We start from the raw sequence: 19,346 nt of genomic DNA, 5'->3' as shown, positions 1-19,346 counted from the left end.
TCCAAAGTCGCTTTGTCTCGATCGAAATCAATCAATTTCGTTTATCAAAAACATTCAACAGCTGTTTAGCTTGTTTTGTTGTTCGAAGCTGGATACAATTACTCTACCCACCGTCCAGGAATCTCCAATTTATGGCTTTGGAGGATCATCTTAGAAGGGCGAAATGTTTTCTTTTACGTTCTATTCTTTATTATTTTTATTTTTTAACAAAGAATCGGTAATAACATATTTTGAAATTGTCTCAGTCAAAAAGGTACACAAGTTCGTTTGTATCGATTTAGTCGCCTGTTAGTGTACCCGAAAGAAACATACATATACTTCCATGTGAAATAATTGGACGGGGTGAAAACAACACATGTAATTGGTTGAGAAGATAACTAAAGAAAAAGGTTTTCCATGTCAGTCATCAGCTTTAAAACAACATAAAAAATAAACACGACAAAACCTCACAAAGTTTGGTGACAATGCGTAACTACCATTTAGACAAATTTTCATCAAAATCTGAAAAATCTAAATAGACATTACCTTGTTAATTTATTGTGATTTGATTTCTTTACAGGAACAAAGAACCAATTAAAGTAGGCTGCTTCATATTGCTCAGTTGGTAGTGGCACCCATCAACTATCTGGGAGGCGTGGGTTTAAATCCCATCAAAGCCTTAATTGTTTCAAGAGTCTTTTCTGAAATTTCTTAAATTGCAGCTCACCTGCAAGGAATTTTTTTTTATGCATTTCATCTTCAGGTCAAAATATGATTACTTATTTTCATTTAATTTTTCGTGTCCTTTTTCATATTTTTCAAGGGCTTAGTGTCACTAAAGATCATGTCCCTCAAATTTATTTTCTTTTGTACTCTCATGAGGCTACAATTTCAGCTGAGGGGTGGGGGGAAGGGGGTACTTAAGAGTGGCCTTTAAGGTGTTTTAAACCTGAACCTGGTAAGAGAAAATCTTTTTATTTTGCGATCCAATTTAAAAGAGCATCTTTCTCAGATTGCAGCATATCTACCTCAAGTTGCCACCAAGAACATATTGAGACAAGAGGGCTCCTGATTGAGACATATATATTTTTTTCAAATCAGAGTTTAAAAAAAAGATGCCAGAACCTCAAGACATAGACCATGCACTGCAAACTTCATTACCTTTCCAAGGCTTTCGGCCCAAAAATATGATCTGATCTTGAGACCAAATGGCAAAACGTTATTTCTCGTTGGAGACTTGTGAGACCCCTACAAACCACACCACGGACTTGAAAGAGGTCTATTGTTGTTTGATTTGCTTATTGAGTGCTTTCTTGCCGCTTTATCGTCTGTTTTGCTTAAAGAATTAAGCCACACTAATAGAAAAATTTCATCAATCAGAGGTCAATCATTGAAATATAAACAATCATCGTAAGACTTACCCGCGGAGGTCAAACTTTTCCGAATCTGGTTGGCAATATCATCGTTGACTTTACTGCTGCGCGCGAATTTCTCTACGTTTTTCCTCGGATTATCAAGCATCGCAGTGAGATTTCTTTTTTCGATCAAGTCCAAAATCGCAAAGGCATGTTGATTACTGATTCAGCATGCCTGGTCAGAAACAACGAGATCAAAGTTTATCGACCCCGTCGTCCGATCGAATGCTGTAGGACGGAATGCTCTGCTGCCCATTAGATCTTTTATTCACTATCATCTCAACCATCCATCAAGGGTAAGTAAACATTCGATCAAATCTGGCACGCACAAATTTTTCTCTCTTTGGCAGAAGCTGGCCATACAGTTCTTTAAGCTTTTCTGGGGTCTTCGATGGGCGGTAGAACTGGTATTTCCTACTTGTAGTATTAAGATGTCTTTACATTCTAAGTACTTGTCGTCACTTTCATTTTCCACCTCGGAGTCGTCTTCATCCTCGTTCCAGTCTCTTTCTTTGGGTAAAAAGTAGCCTCGAAAGCTCGCCATGATATTGACGATTGCAAATTTACCGCGGAAATTTTTGAATCAGATCTCTAAATCACAAGTAACATGATGTGGTTAAACAGCGCACACTTACATGAAAAATGATCGTTTTTTCCCGCGCTCCTGTTTGATAGCTAGTAAGGTCACGTGGTCTGTCTTAGTCACGGCTATTTTAAGGGCTGTCATGCAAGAACACTCATGAACAAAGTGACAAGAAGTTTCCAATTTGGCCAAGTTTCAAGACAATAAAAACTCTACGTGAGGCACTTTTTCCTAAACTCCAATCTGGCTTTGTCTCGATTTTAATCGATATAAGTTGTGTCAATAAAGAAAAAAGATAACATACCGCTGTCCATTTATACTCTCCTTTTTTCTTTTTGCGATTGGAAGAGTATACTTACATGTAGCCTCTTATAAAAGCGCTCCCATTGGTTGATAGGTGTTTTCAGTTGTGTGGTTGTATCCATGGTTGTGGCGTCACATTTTGTGTTTTCCGGAAATATTTTACACAAGATCGCCAGGAAAGTTGTGGACTGATGCAGGCAAATCACGCACGGTCAAGTAAGCAACCCTCCGCATAATTAGAAAACAGTCAGTAGACTAGTAATAAACTTTGCCGGTTAAGTTGATATCTAGAGGGTGTGTGAAATGGTGGACAGAGCACTGCTCTGGAAAATCCTGAGATCATTATTATGGCATCTCGTAGATAATGATCATTAGATCATCCAGGGTCATTATGAAGATATCATGCACAGAGTCAGTTGCAGTGTTGACTTGTCTGCACCTTGCACTGTCAGCACAAGGGTGTGGTAGGGTTAACACTATTTAAAAAAACATCAATTTATCTCCTTTTATCATTTAACAGATGTCTAACTCACTGGTAATTTAATGGCAATATGATGGTGAAGTAAAAGTAACGTACAATAAACGGTTCGAAATATCTCAGTGTAGCTCGATAATTACCAAATGATTATTAAACATACCAACGTTATGCAAATATTTGTGCCTTAAAATGATTTTTCCATGGTTCAGCAATCACACTTTCAAGCCGTTTTTTGCAATATTGCAACTTCCGTGTTACGCTTGCGAAGACTGAAAGAAAATTCAAGCGAGGCGTCGCTTTAGGCGTATGGCAACCGAGGTGTTTGGGACTTTTTTTCGGGTCGCAATCACGAGAAGCAAAGTGACGGTTCACAGAGATTTGTTGTCGATGAAAACCAGAACACTAAAACTATCAAGATATTAAGACGAACAAGAAGCTAAAACAGGCAAAAGGCCAAAAGCGACCTAAACTGAAGTAATAATACAACTAATTCCTATTAATCGAGGCGAAAACTTCCTATATATAAGATAAAAGCATGAAAAAACAAATCTAACCATTCGCCTTCTTTTCTTAGTTTAATCTTATTTAGTTTCTTTCTTCTCTGTGTAATGATCTTGTCCTCTCTTTATGTATTAATTTTCTAGCAGGTATGCGTATGTATATGTTTTTTTTGTCAAGGGAAACTTACTACTGAAAATATGGCGTTATATCTCATCCTCCGCTGCTTGTTTACAAAATAGTTTTCTCATTAAATTTTTTACACCCATCTTTATCTCCTTCATCCTCCAGCAATAAAGCAAAGGATTTAAAAGCGAGGAAGAATAAACGATAACCGTAGTTAAACTGGAGCATGTTAGGAATGTGTCTCCGAATTCTTGCAAAACGTAAAAAGTTAACGTGTAAACTAGATAGGGGACGTAACTGATCACAAAAAGTGAAAATATATATAGAACGGTGAATATAGATTTTCTGTATTTTGAAATATTAATGGAATTTTGATTTGCTTGAACTCCTTTTTGATGGTGACGAATTATTCTAAACACCTTGTAATAAGAAACTGCTATGACCAGAATACAAATCGCCGCTGCTGTCAAAAAAACTCCATTCAGCAAATTGTCTATGTCCTTCGATAGATATTGATAACTGAAAACGCAGACAGTTACAAAGGCAGTTATCAAGCACACCATTATGATGTAAAGAATGGTAACTCGGCGTACTGTAAGAAGAGACCTCCGGCTCATACACAGCCATCTTTCTGCAGCAGCCATCGTTATGACAATGACCGTCACGGCGGCGAAAACATGACCAACACAAAATGAAATCAGACTAAAAGTGCATCTCAGACTGCTTTCCCTTAACAGTGCTAACATGAACGCAGCAAGAACTGGCAAACTTATTAGTCCTGTGCAAAAGTCCGTGAAGGCCAATCCAGCAAGAAGCACATGGGATGGAGTCCTTAGCGCCGGGTTTCTCCAAATTGCTGCCAAAACGAAAGCATTCCCAGTCACTGTCATGGGGACAAGAAGACACGCAAAAACACTGGTTGCCACAGTTGCCCAATAGTTAAATGAGATGCTCACATTTCTATAGGTAAAAGCAGAGCAAAACCTATCTAATGCGTCAGATGAATTGGACAGCATTTCTGTTTGCAAACTCGGTAGATTTGAAGCTCCCTGAGTGAAGGATGATTGGTGATACAAGCGTTTGGTTTTCCGAGTAAACTTTTTCATTAGAGCAACATTACCCTTTTGGAGTTTAATGAGTGTCCCAGCTCACGCGTCGTCTCTGGCAGTTTGATGAATCTTGTTTCGATTACACCCAATGAGAAAAAAGCCACTCGAAGTATTCAGTTTTTAATCTACGTATCATGATGTCTTCTTCGTTCAATTAACACATGGAACAGTTATATGCAATGTAAAAAAAAATCTCCAATTTGGCAATCTTTCAAGATTTTACTGATGCCCGACCGATGCCTTTTTCTCCTTAACTCCAAAGTCGCTTTGTCTCGATCGAAATCAATCAATTTCGTTTATCAAAAACATTCAACAGCTGATCGAGTAGCTTGTTTTGTTGTTCGAAGCTGGATACAATTACTCTACCCACCATCCAGGAATCCCCAATTTATGGCTTTACAGGATCATCTTAAAGGAGCGAAATGTTTTCTTTTACGTTCTATTCTTTATCATTTTTATTTTTTAGCAAAGAATCGGCAATAACATATTTTGAAATTGTTTCAGACAAAAAGGTAGAAAGGTCGATTTAGTAGCTTGTTAATGTACCCGAAAGAAACATATATATAATTCCATGTGAAATAATTGGACGGGGTGAAACAACACATGTAATTGATTGCAGAGATAACTAAAAGGTTTTCTATGCCAGTCATCAGCTTGGAAACAACATGAAAAATAAACAAGACAAAACCTCACAAAGTTTGGTGACTTAATGCGTAACTACCATTTAGACAAATTTTCATCAAAGTCTGATAAATCCAAATAGACATTACCTTTTTAATTTATTGTGATTTGATTTCTTTACAGGAACAAAGAACTAAGCAAAGTAGGCTGCTCTATTGCTCAGTTGGTGGTGGCACCCATCAACTATCTGGGACGCGTGGGTTTAAATCCCATCAAAGCCTCAACTGTTTCAAGAGTCTTTTCTGAAATTTATTAAATTGTAGCTCACCTGCAAGGAATTTTTCTTTGTATGCATTTCATCATGAGGTCAAAATATGATTACTTATTTTCATTTAATTTTTCATGTCCTTTTTCATGTCCTTTTTCATATTTTTCAAGGGCTTAGTGTCACTTGAAATCATGTCCCTCAAATTTATTTTCTTTTGTCCTCTCAGGAGGCTACAATTTCAGCTGAGGGGTGGGGGGAAGGGGGCACTTAAGAGTGGCCTTTAAGGTGTTTAAACCTGAACCTGGTAAGAGAAAATCTTTTTATTTTGGGATCCAATTTCAAAGGGCATCTTTCTTAGATTGTAGCATATCTACCTCAAGTTGCCACCAAGAACATATTGAGACAAGAGGGCTCCTGATTGAGACATATATATTTTTTTCAAATCAGACTTTAAAAAAAAATGCCAGAACCTCAAGACATGAGGACCATGCACTGCAAACTTCATTACCTTTCCAAGGCTTTTGGCCCAAAAATATCACCTGATCTTGAGACCAAATGGCAAAACGTTATCTCTCGTTGGAGACTTGTAAGACCCCTAAAAACCATACCACGGACTTGAAAGAGGTCTACTGTTGTTTGATTTGCTTATTGAGCGCTTTATTGTCGCTTTATCATCTGTTTTGCTTTAAGAATTAAGCCACGCTAATAGAAAAATTTCATCAATCAGAGGTCAATCATTGAAATATAAACAATCATCGTAAGACTTACCCGTGGAGGTCAAACTTTTCTGAATCTGGTTGGCAATATCATCGTTGACATTTCTACTGCGCGCGAATTCCTCTGCGTTTTTCCTCGGATTATCAAGCATCGCAGTGAGATTTCTTTTTTCGATCAAGTCCAAAATCGCAAAGGCATGTTGATTACTGATTCAGCATGCCTGGGTCAGAAACAACGAGATCAAAGTTTATCGACCCCGTCGTCCGATCGAATGCTGTAGGACGGAATGCTCTGCTGCCCATTAGATCTTTTATTCACTATCATCTCAACCATCCATCAAGGGTAAGTAAACATTCGATCAAATCTGACACGCACAAATTTTTCTCTCTTTGGCAGAAGCTGGCCATACAGTTCTTTCAGCTTTTCTAGGGTCTTCGACGGGCGGTAGAGCTGGTATTACCTACTTGTAGTATTAAGGATGTCTTTACATTCTAAGTACTTGTCGTCACTTTCACTTTCCACTTCAGAGTCGTCTTCATCCTCGTTCCAGTCTCTTTCTTTGGGTAAAAAGTAGCCTCGAAAGCTCGCCATGATGTTGACGATTACAAATTTACCGAGGAAATTTTTTAATCAGATCTCTAAATTACATGTAACATGATTTGGGTAAACAGTGCACACTTACATGAACAATGATCGTTTTTTCCCGCGCTCCCGTTTGATAACTGGTAAGGTCACGTGGTCTGTCTTAGTCACGGCTATTTTAAGAGCTGTCATGCAAGAACACTCATGAACAAAGTGACAAGAAGTTTCCAATTTGGTCAAGTTTCAAGACAATAAAAACTCCACGCGAGGCATTTTTTCCTAAACTCCAATCTGGCTTTGTCTCGATTTAAATCGATATAAGTTGCGTCAATAAAGAAAAAAATAACATACCGCTATCCATTTATACTCTCCTTTTTTCTTTTTGTAATTGGAAGAGTATGCGTACATGTAACCTCTTATAAAAGTTTATTAAATATTCAACAGATAGAACGCGCGCTCTCATTGGTTGATAGGTGTTTTCAGTTGTGTGGTTGTATCTATGGTTGTGGCGTCACGTTTTGTGTTTTCCGTAAATATTTTACAGAAGATTGCCAGGAAATTTGTGGACTGATGCAGGCAGATCTCGCACGGTCAAGTTAGCAACCTTCCGCATAATTAAAAAACAGTCATTAGACTAGTAATAAACTTTGCCGGTTAAGTTGATATCTAGAGGGTGTGTGAAATGGTGGACAGAGCACTACTCTGGAAAATCCTGAGATCATTATTACGGCATCTCGTAGATAATGATTATCGAGATCATCCAGGGTCATTATGAAGATACCATGCACAGAGTCAGTTTCAATGTCGACTTGTCTGCACCTTGCACTGTCAGCACAAGGGTGTGGTAGGGTTAACACTATTTAAAAAACATAAATTTATCTCCTTTTATCATTTAACAGATGTCTAACTCATTGGTAATTTAATGGCAATATGATGGTGAAGTAAAAGTAACGTACAATAAACGGTTCGAAATATCTCAGTGTAGCTCCATAATTGCCAAATGATTATTAAACATACCAACGTTATGCAAATATTTGTGCCTTAAAATAATTTTTCCATGGTTCAGCAATCACACTTTCAAGCCGTTTTTTTCAATGTTGCAACTTTTGCCAACATGTAAGCGCCGAGTTACAACGGAGAAAGTGCTAGGTATACAGGTTGACAAAGAAAATTCACAACAAAATTTGTTAAAGTAAACTTCCGTGTTACGCTTGCGACGACTGAAAGAAAATTCAAGCGAGGCGTCGCTTTAGGCGTATGGTTACCGAGGTGTTTGGGACTATTTTTTCGGGTCGCAATCACGAGAAGCAAAGTGAAGGTTAACAAAGATTTGTTGTCGATGAGAACCAGAATACTAAAACTACCAAGATATTAAGACGAACAAGTTGCTAAAACAGGCAAAAGGCTAAAAACGACCTAAACTGAAGTAATAATAAAACAAATTCCTATTAATCGAGGCGAACACTTCCCATATATAAGATAAAAGCATGAAAAAACAAATCTAACCATTCGCCTTCTTTTTTAAGCATTGATCTTATTTAATTTCTTTCTTCTCTGTGTAATGATCTTGTCCTCTCTTTATGTATTAATTTTCTAGCAGATATGCATGTGTATATGTTTTCTCATATTTATTATTTTATGTTGTGTAATACAAAAACTATACACCGCCTAGATTAGCTGTGCTATTTGCGGTGTACAGTTACCTCTCTTTCATTAGTTAACTTTCATTTCTAAATAAACAGTGAGTCAAACACAGAGTCAATTACAAATCACGATGAAAACGTTTAAGGCAAAAAAAAAAAAAGGCCAATATATTCACGCAAACAGTCAGTAGCTCAAACGTTCTCAAACTAATAGGTGAGCGTTTACTAGTAAACGCTAAGCGTGATTATCGCTACTTATCACAAAGCAATTAAAAAGATACACAGTACAATAGATTTTCGACTACCTTTATCTAATCAAAATAAAAGAAAACTAAACCTAAGGAAAATAAAAAAATAAACTTTCTTATCGGTCCCACTTGTGCCAAAGGTTTCAAAAGTTACAAATGTAGCAGAGGTCAGGATCCTTCGAATTACTAAATACAACAGAAGAAAGGACGAGAAGGTTGCCTTTTATGCGCGCGTGGGACGCAAAAAGGACGCTAAAAGGTCAGGTTTCAAGAACGATAGATAGGCAAATTATGCTTTTGGCAAAAAGGCAAACGACAAAACCTCACAAAGTTTGGTGACTCAATTCGTAACTACCATTTAGACAAATTTTCATCAGAATCTGATAAATCTAAATATACATTACCTTTTTAATTTATTGTGATTTGATTTCTTTACAGGAACAAAGAACCAAATAAAGTAGGCTGCTTTATTGCTCAGTTGGTAGTGGCACCCATCAACTATCTGGAAGGCGTGGGTTAAAATCCCATCAAAGCCTTAACTGTTTCAAGAGTCGTTTCTGAAATTTCTTAACTTGCAGCTAACCTGCAAGGAATTTTTCTTTGTATGTATTTCATCTTCAGGTCAAAATATGATTACTTATTTTCACTTAATTTTCCATGTCCTTTTTCATATTTTTCAAAGGCCTAGTGTCACTTGAAATCATGTCCCTCAAATTTATTTTCTTTTGTCCTCTCATGAGGCTACAATTTCAGCTGAGGGGTGGGGGGAAGGGGTACTTAAGAGTGGCCTTTAAGGTGTTTAAACCTGAACCTGGTAAGAGAAAATCTTTTTATTTTGCGATCCAATTTAAAAGAGCATCTTTCTCAGATTGTAGCATATCACCCTCAAGTTGCCACCAAGAACATATTGAGACAAGAGGGCTCTTGATTGAGACATATTTTTTTTCTTCAAATCAGAGTTTAAAAAGAAATGCCAGAATCTCAAGACATAGACCATGCACTGCAAAATTCATTACCTTTACAAGGCTTTTGGCCTAAAAATATGATCTGATCTTGAGACCAAATGGCGAAACGTTATCTCTCGTTGGAGACTTGTAAGACCCCTATGAACCATACCACGGACTTGAAAGAGGTCTATTGTTGTTTGATTGGCTTATTGAGCGCTTTATTGTCGCTTTATCATCTGTTTTGCTCATAGAATTAAGCCACGCTGATAAAAAATTTTATCAAACCAGAGGTCAATCATTGAAATATAAACAATCATCGTAAGACTTACCCATGGAGGTCAAACTTTTCTGAATCTATGGTTGCGGCGTCACGTCCCGGAAATATTTTATACAAGCAATGGTGGATATTTTCTTCGTGTTTAAAAGTCTCCTCTGAACAATTTAGCGCGGGGAAAGGTGTTGGAAGAATTCTTGTGAGATAAGCTATGTACACGAATAAAGTTCGCTCCATTGTTCTGGAGATCGCTTATCGCACACGAGCTGATAATGGCCTTCCCCTCCAGAGGGATCCCTGTAATTCGGAGGTCTGAGGTTTGGCTCAGATGTTTACTTCGACCTGCACTGGTGACAAAACCGACAGAAACTTTATTTAAATTAATAATTCTCGTAATTTCGTTGAGTACAATTAAAAAGTTGCGTACTCGACTAGAGTTGGTCTTACCTCTCACATTCATGTATAAAAGAGTGATGCTGTTTAGTGCATGACGGAGTATTTCGACAAACGTTCCATCAATAATGTGCGTTTTGTAAATCTCGAGACCAGACCGAATTTCTTCGTCCTCTGTAAAAAAAGCAGGCGGTCTGGGACCAACTCACTCATCTCGCGCGCCTCAATTGTAAACTTTATTGTGACGTCACAATATAACATTACTCTTTCTCGCAGAACGAACAAGTTGGATGTATATTTATGCGTAGTGGAAAAGCTTTATTCTGAAAATTTTGAAGAGGTGCAGTTATATAAAATGGAGCAGTGACTTTGTTGTGTGGAGCCAGATGTAAAAAAATTGCTGAGCCGAGAGGTAAGGTTTTCTTTTTATTCTAAAAAAGGGCGGATTTCCTTTAACTTCCTTTCCGGTTTACAGCCCGTCGAAAAGGCGATCTTGAGACTGTAAATCGAAAAACAGGTGTTGCCAAATTACTTCAATTTTTGCAGCTCTGCACATATCTTGTGATATTCCGATTAGCTGACCTTGACATTGACTCATACAACCTCAAGAACAAGAATGTCTTCACCGATGAATCGACGATTTCGCAATTTTTTTTTTCAGTTCCAGAAAGCAAACGTCTTTGTTGCCATAGTAAACTGAATGCATCTTGTACCAATTTCGTTTATTTGCGCAGGCAACAACCGTTATCGCGAAGACCTTAACTACACACGTTCGTCTTATTTAAAACAGCTTGAGTTTTAGCTAGTTTTCTTGGAAATACAGGTTGGACCGTAAACGTTCACGGACAATTCTCTAAAAGACTTCGAAGCGTTTTTAGCCGTTCGGAGAACGCAGAAACAAATAACATCACAATTTTTAAGTATAGCAATTATCAGCGCAGGTGAGCTGCTTGTTAAGCAAATGCAGTAAAGAAGCCCGCGAAAAATTCAAGGATTTGATCTCGAGCCTCCAAGATACGATTCGGTCACTATTACCAACTGAGCTACAAAGCCACAACTTAGGAGCGGGACACATTTTGAAGATTCTTCTTTCCTGTGGAGGAATCTTTTCATAATCTTTTTAATCTTTTTCATTGATTGCATTAAAAATTATAATTACAGTTTTTGATGGGAGCATGGAACGCATAACGCGTGAAAGGAGCGTGATCTTCCATAACATCGAATTAAAATGTCGTCTTCATGTTTAAACACGAAAGTCCACTTACTTGTAAAATATAGGTAAATGACCTGATGTAAGAAGTTTTACCAACTAAAACTCAAAAGCATATAGAAAAGTAAAAGAGTAAAATTTGCGCTTAATAGGCGACCAATCAGGATATTTCTTTCCAGACAATTTTCCTGTCAAAAATTTTGCTATTCCACGGGAAAAAGAATCACATTCTGTTACGGTATAATCTAACCGACAGAAAAACACTACAATCCCACTCTCACCAAGAGCGTAGCTCCACTTTCTGCATATAAACCCACACACAACCCACAATTCCTCCAATCACTCTGACGAAGGGCAAACGCTCGAAACATCAGCTTTTTTACTCTTGACGGTGGCCAATTGACGTTTTCAACTCAGTTGTTAACACTAAATTACCTTCTTTATTAACAGCGAGTAATGTTCTTAACAAGGAGCGACTTCTAAAAGCAGTATAATACTTATCGTTAATAAACTTACTTAAGCACAGCTCAGTCTATATCCTAGCTCACCACTGACACAATCTCACTGCAGACTCCAAAGTTCCTTGAAATAAGCAATCTTCCACAGTAACTCTCTCTCGTTGCACCGACAACAAAAACTACTCCCACTACCACATAAGTGAGTCTTTATATAAATTCACAAAGTGTTTTCGAACATTCCAGAAGCTTACATAAGAACTGTTTTAGTATTATTACATAACAAATGACTTAATGAAATGTTCTGGAAAGTTCTACGGTATGCAAGTCAGCATGACTCAGCAGTCTGGAGATTTCTAGAAGCAACAACAATTACCCTTAACACACTCCAACAGTAGAACCCAACGTAAATTTTTCCAAAAATTATAGCGGAGCTCGCAGAGCGTAGCCCCATAATTATACAAAATAGTACTAAACTATCAAGCCGAAAAAGTTTGGACTTAAGAAAGAGATGCTACTTTTAACATGCGTGGTCAACTGTACCGCGGGCACACTAACGCCACGGCTTTGTCCAGTAGTCTAGTGGTCAGTGCACTGAGCTCCGAGTCGGACGACCCGGGTTCCAGTCCTGGCCGGGACAAGGCGTTGTGCCCTTAAGACGTGCGGGGGAAAAAAATGCGAGCTCCGCTTTTTAGGCTTGGCTAAATCTATATATTGCACTTACTCATGTCTCATTTTAAAACAAATGAAAGTTGATAACAGCAACTTCTAACTACTTCAATTGCCAACGGGACAGATTTCATTTACCATTTTTAAATCGCTCAGAAGCCTCGATATCATCTTCTTTTCGACGTTTTTGTCGGTGCTTACTGCGCATCACTGGTTGAACACCTAACGTGAATCCAAGTTTTTTTGGAGCCATCGAAGAGATGAGTTATTTGGTCTTTGCCAGCATGAATTGGACCTCCGCAGACCTTGCACTTGGTGTTGAATTTTGCAGTAGTTCCTGTGGTAGCTGGCTTTTTATCAGCGGCTTGCTTGATTTCTCTTGAGGTCTGGCTCAAGGGGCTAAATGATGAAAGAGACGATGGAAATTTTCCAAGGTAAGGTGGCGTTTGCGGAGGAGATAAAGGAGTGATGCCTTCAGGGTACATTCTTTTTTGCGTCGGGCTCTGATAGATCTTTGAGTCCAAGATATCCTGGCCGTCCTGTTTGACGTTTTCTGGATGTTTCCTTTTGCCGCCCGGACTTTCAAAAATGGCTTCCAAGCAACACTTTACCTTCAGAGGGGAACCACCAGAGATCTGTTGGGAGTCTCTGGCCTCTGCAGCAACCACAGCCATTTCTTGACGGTGGTCTTCGGCCAATTCGTGAGAGGATAGATCTCTATTTGGAGCAAGGACATAGCTCGTGTCTTCTTGCTCCTTCTGGTGATTTTTGATATTCAGATTTTTGTTTGAGATACAAAAATCCTCTGAACATCTTGCAGCGCTGAAGGAGGATGATGTTCCTGAAGAACATTCCCCTAATACCCTTTGTTGATCTTCGCAGTGAGCCTCTAGTACTGACCTTACAGTGGCCTCTTTCATGTAATCAGAGGGCAGGAGAGAAACCGCATTCTCGACACCATCTCCATGATCTGAGACAATCTGGGCGTTGGTCTTCACCCCATCAAGCTTATTAAGCTGATTTCGGTTTCTCAGAGCTTTCACCATGTCTTCTTTCAATTTAGTCTTACGCGGTACAGGAAGTGACGTAACGGCACGTGACAAGGAAATGCGCTTGTAAACCAATACAACTTGCCGCACGCCACGGGTGATCGCCGTGTACACATGCTGCCAGTTCTGGTAAAACGGATTTCCCACCACATAGACAATTGTGTCACACTCTGAGCCCTAAGAAAAATGTGGCACAGCATTAGACTGAGTCTCAAGACAGAATCCATACAAAACATGGATCAATGTCAGTATCAGAGCAACCAGGCATCTACCCCTCCCCCAACCCAACATAAACCCAAGACAGGAGCCCTTACTTGTAAAGGGCTACTGCCCTAACTTGTTATTAGATGACTGCTGTTGAGTCAGGGGAGGGGTAGGTACACAGTTGCTTAGATACCGACATTGATCCCAAAACATTGACTCTTTAACCCTTTAACTCCCAGAGGTGATTAACAAGTAACCTCTCCTGACAATATCCATGCACTATCCAGTAAACAGGTAATGAGAATACTCAAATGTATCAGGTAGTTGTTATCTTGATCTAACACCAAATTCTCGCAACTTATTTACAAGGAAATGTGTAGCAGTAAGATGGGAGAATAAAGAATCAGATCTTGGGAGTTAATGGTTAACCTCTCTTAACCTATATAATTTTCAATCCTTTACATTTACATGTGAGAATTTAATTGGGCATGTCAAACAAGCAAATCTACTCTCCCCCTATGGTCATCACAAGAGAAGGGTTGGATTTCTTTTTATGCAAGAACTGGAGTAACTGTAGTCAACACCTGGAAAAGAGGTAAACATCAGAAGAAGAGGCTGAGCAATGTCGCTAAAATTGGTGTTTGTTTTGCATCTGATTGGTTGATATTCTGGCGAAAGTCATCCAGACCAATCACAGAATAAGGTAACACAAAATGAAAACAATTCTGAATTACTTTCTAAACTAAATTGAAAGTTGATGTACCACCAAACCTGGCAACAGAATCAGATATGAGGTCTATGTTTTCCACAAAAACCTGCGCATAAATCATTTCTTTACTGAGAGTGAAGGGGTAAAAGGCACCACTGCAGCTATTGTTACATTCCTCCATTCTTTAACACAGTTTGTTGTTAGGTGGTTGCTAATTTAAAGATAACTTCTTTAAATTTGAGTTATTTGATTTTAATTTTCCAGTTTGCTAGAAAGAGCTCCTACCTGGAATGTGTGAATGGTTCTTGCCCAAGCATGACTCAGTTTGGCTGATTTCAGTGTCTTGAAATCAACCTTTATTATCTTTTCACCATCGTCTAGACAGTAAAAAATTTTCTTTTGCTCCTTTCGTCTTGTTCCTGAATGATATCTCTAATGAAGAATATCTCTCCATTACAAATCTTGACAATTTCGTTTTCATACTGATCAAGACACAGCATGTTACGCCTTACACAAACTTTGTCTCCAATTTCAAATTTCAGTTTCCCACGGTGGTCTTTGATGCAGTGTTTGTTGTAATGGAGAGCACATAGTTCATTGATGTTGTCACAGTCTTTTCGTCGCAATGTAACAAATTGAGAGTCTTCAGGTTTGGGCAGGATAAAAGGGTTTGCCTCATTTTTCAGTATGTCCTTAACAACTTCAGTTACAGTGATACTCTCACCATCGTCATTAGAATTGTATTCAACTGAGAAGAAACCTCTTTTTGAATCAAAAAATGGCATCTGCTGCATTGATATTTTTCCAGCATTTTGAACAATAAGCTCTGAATCTGATCGGTGGTTGGTTTGCAGAGTGATGCAGAAGCCATTTTTCTCCAATGTGTGGAAGATATCACCCAGAAAATTCCCAGGCTCAATGGATGGAAGTTGGTTTACATCCCCCTAGAGAATCACTTGTTTAAGATGGGCATACTGACGCAAAATGCTGATCAGCTTGTAGAACACCCTCACTGACACCAGACTACATTCATCGCACACTAGAAGATGAACTTTGCTGAATTTCCAATCATTGACATTTCCAACCTGATTCTTCCAGTGGAGAAATGTGAAGATGACTGAGTGCAGTGTGTGTGCAGGAATCCCAATTCTTTTCCCTAGGATGGAGGCAGCCTTGCCAGTTGGTGCAGTTAGCAAAACTTCTTCATTTACCTCTTTAAGTTTCTTGTCAACATTATGAGATGAAGTTTCATTATCTTTACTGCCTGGATCAGTTTCAGTGATTTCATAATCATCAGGGTAATCCCGAATGATTGCATGCTTATCTTGCCCTTCAGAGGTGTCCATATTTGTTTCAAATGAATTTACAGGGTTCTCTTGGTGGAAATTTTCCATTTTTTCCTCTAGTGCCTTTTTCAAGATTTCTGACACAACAAATGTCTTACCACAGCCACCCCTACCTGAGAGCACAGCAACTGGCTTTGTTGATATGAGTTGGGCTGCATGAATTTGGTCTCTATCACCATTAAATACCTGTAATAAATAAGTATAGGAAACAGTACAATATGGTTAAACCTCAGTGCTTCTCTAATCTTCTCTGCACCATTTCAATACATTAGACATTTCTGGGATGTAATAATCACAATTATTGTGAACTGTGCACAAGAGATATAACTTTAACTTTACTATATGAATCATGTACCTTCCTGGTCAATAGTGGAAAGTGATTACATAGATGATTATATAGATATGCTCAGGAATTTGGATGGGGAGGGGGGGGGGTTGACACCCTTCTACAAAATTTACTTGCATGTCCCCTACCCACAACTACACAATCATCATACATCATACATACATTTTTGAGTTGCATAGTTCTTTTGGTTACAAGTACACGTACTGTAACTTGACCCTCTCCCTGTCAGGTTCTCAAAATTAATTTTCCTTGCATTTCTTGTATCGTTCTCTTTTGATAATTTGGAGTTAAAATCAAAACACATCCCCAGGTAGATATTTTTTATCTTTTTTCTCAGCACCCTTCTACTCAACAAACCTGTTATATTGTACAGAGGGAAAGACTTATGGGCCACCTGATGTGTGGAAAGGTGTTAAAACTACAGTAAAATTCCAAAATTAAGCCCTGGGACTTATATTTTTCAAAGGGCCTTTTTGTGGGGCTTATTTTTGGAAGGGGCTTATATTTCGGAAGGGCTCATTATAGGAGGGAAAATTGCGTTCCAAAATTGGCTGGGCTTATAATTGAAGGGAAATTTGTGTCAAAATTCTTGAATGTGCAACTGGTAATATTAGGGTTTTGGCTAGAAATTTGCAACAAATTAATTACACTGAAAATGCCAAGTTCAAACACAACAGCAATAAACTTTATCAGAACAGAAATTCAGTAAAAATGGTAATGTAGTTCAGGCTCAGTTTCATCCAGGAACCTCTGCCACAGATTTTCCCATGCTCAAAGATGGAACATTACATTCTATCACCACAAAGATAATAGGTGAAAAGTGAGGAGCACCAGAAGGAATTTGGGTTCAGGGTGGTGGGATTGAACTTCCTTGCAAATACTTTGTCTATGGACCAAAGGAATTCAAGGCGTGAGTGAAGAGCAAACTGCATAAAAGACAATAAACTTCAACACTTGTTGACCACATTGCTTTACAAGCCCTCAGGGGTTTATATTTGAAGGGGCATATTATAGGAGGTATTTTTGTGTTTCAGGTTTGGGGGGCTTCTATATGGAGGGGCTTATACACAGAGGGGCTTATTTTCAGAATTTTACAGTACTTTTAGAAGATATGTTGCACAATCAGAACCTACTTTCTCATCAATCTCCACATTACTTGTCCAAGGTTTTTCATCCATGACTGCAACAACATTTCTTGCAATTCCTTCTTCATAACGATAAATATGTGTCAAAAAGACATGCCGATTGTCACCCAGATGGTCTTCAGAAGTCCCTACAACATCAATTTCTCTCAAATAGTCAAGACTTTTTTTCCAGTTTCTGACTCCATTTAGCTCCTTTGTCAGCATCTTGAATTCTACATAAGTATGGCCATACTTACGAAGCAATCGTGAAAGGGCATTATATATGTGCAATGCATCTTGCTTGGCAATTGGCATTTGGTCAAGTAGATTGCAGTCTTCAAATGATTCCAGCTTTACCTCACAGCTTGAGAGATTAAATCTTTGTTTGAGAACACTACAATAACCAAAAACCCAGGGTTCTTTATTTAAGGCCTCATTAAGCTCTTCCAGCTCTTCCTTAGAAGATTCCTCAAAGATTGAACAAACACGACGAGGAAACAGCCGATGAGCATACTTGGTAAACAAAGGAACAGCGAAGGCTTTACCAGTTGCTGTTAAGATGAAAAAGTGAAAAAAAAAAAAAATAAATAAATAACATGTAACAGTTGAACCATGAAACATTGGCACAATAAAAATTATAGTGGATGGTGGATTATTAAGCTGAAATATTGAAATGCTTCTGTCCCTACAGGTCCATGGCTGGTTTCTAAAAATGTACATTTGCTGGTCAAAATTGAGCAGTTATTGAATGATATGGTTGAATACTTTGTTTTAAAGCCAAATGGAGCCTCTAAACCCATCCAGTCCAGACAAATATATCAGAAGTCTAAACACTAGTGAACAGAATAATATAGAAAAAAGACAGTGTGGGTAATAAACAGTTTGTGAAATTATATATTTCATAGTGCAAATTATACTAAGTCTCTCTTGTTTAACCATTTCACTTCCATGAGTGACCAGACAGAATTTCTCTTACAATAAATTATATGAAAAATATAAAGCAGACAAGTGGTAAGAATGAGGAAAAATATCACAATGTGGTCCACTACCAAACTCCCCAAACTAACATTATTTGTATGGCAGACAGTAAGGAGAACTATTAATGAGAACTTGGGAGTGAAAGGGATAAATATATAAACACAATTAGCATAGAACATACTTAAACTTACGCTTACAGTCCAGCGCTGCCGTAATCTGCTCAGCAATGTCGTGACCCTCTTTGTCGGTTTCAGCAAATTTCTCCAAGTTTTTAACCAGATCCTCAAATGTGGGTTTCAAATTTTTCCTCTCAAGAAACTCCAGCAACATCGTGACGTGTTGATCATTCACTTCACAACCTGTGGTGAGGAACTGCGACAGCAAGCTTTTATTCACATCGTCATCCGTTCGAATACTGTACGAAGGCAGTGAAGTAGCGTGCTTAAAGCTTGTCGAAGATTTCGACGCGTCCAATTTGAATTCCACTCTCCACCAAGGATGAGAAAAACGCTCATCAAATTTACCACGCACTCGGATTATGTCCTGTTTAAGACGAAATCGATCGTTTCTAAATTCCATTTCTTGCATTTTCTTCGCACCATTACGAAGTTTACGCGATGGCTTGAGAACGAAATCAAAATCTTGATCAGCGTCTTCGAAGCATTCATCGTTACTTCCACTTTCTAAATCCGAATCTTCCTTCTCTTTGTCGCTGTCTTTTCCCTCAACAAAAACGTAAGAAGAAGTCATAGCACGACCGATTTCAGTCTCAAAGCGAAGTTATAACCTCCTAAAGTATCTAAAAGTCGACAAGTCGACAAGCGACCGAAGGTAACTGACGCGGCTAGTGAACATGCGCTAGGAAGTTTCCCGCGCGAGCAATGTAATGCGCTCTCAACATGACGTGACGCTCTCTATGTTTGTACTTGGGGGTATACAGTGGGTAACATACATTGTTTGATCAAAAGATTATCAGTAAATCGCCATTTTTACTAAAGTTGGTTTTATTTATGATTAATTTACTATAAAGTGAAGATTTCAATCGAAATTTTCTCTCTTTCTTATATTTTTA

General features: G+C 38.4%; 2 protein-coding genes across 2 annotated transcripts; both read right to left on the bottom strand.

Moving 5' to 3' along the window:
• Window positions 1–3,462: 3,462 nt before the first annotated feature.
• On the bottom strand, window positions 3,463–6,688 carry LOC149041637 (putative G protein-coupled receptor 45). The gene is made up of 2 exons (XM_089180898.1): window positions 6,558–6,688; window positions 3,463–4,342 (listed from the first exon to the last, which is right to left on the bottom strand). Exons 1-2 carry the CDS (start codon window positions 6,686–6,688, stop codon window positions 3,463–3,465), a joined length of 1,011 nt encoding a protein of 336 aa, XP_089037024.1.
• Window positions 6,689–11,814: 5,126 nt separating this feature from the next.
• LOC113678848 (DNA helicase B) lies at window positions 11,815–19,142 on the bottom strand. The gene is given in 5 exon segments (XM_027195763.2): window positions 11,815–13,744; window positions 14,766–14,884; window positions 14,887–16,012; window positions 17,306–17,847; window positions 18,466–19,142. Coding segments are annotated over 5 exon segments (3,375 nt in total). The 5' UTR covers window positions 19,025–19,142; the 3' UTR covers window positions 11,815–12,715.
• Between the last annotated feature and the right edge of the window lie 204 nt (window positions 19,143–19,346).

The sequence above is a fragment of the Pocillopora damicornis genome, chromosome 8 (assembly GCF_964200805.1).
Source record: "Pocillopora damicornis chromosome 8, jaPocDami1.2, whole genome shotgun sequence".
Classification (NCBI taxonomy): Eukaryota; Metazoa; Cnidaria; class Anthozoa; order Scleractinia; family Pocilloporidae; genus Pocillopora; species Pocillopora damicornis.
The sequence above is the reverse complement of the archived record's forward strand: the minus strand, read 5'-3'. Positions and strand labels throughout refer to the sequence as shown.

Bases quoted from the DNA above. Each gene is read 5' to 3' on its own strand.
- LOC149041637 (XM_089180898.1), bottom strand. From the start codon at position 6,688: ATGGCGAGCTTTCGAGGCTACTTTTTACCCAAAGAAAGAGACTGGAAC. The intron at 4,343-6,557 runs GTAATACCAGCT...TTTTACCTATAG, and splicing joins ATCCTTAATACTACAAGTAG to AAATGTGAGCATCTCATTTA.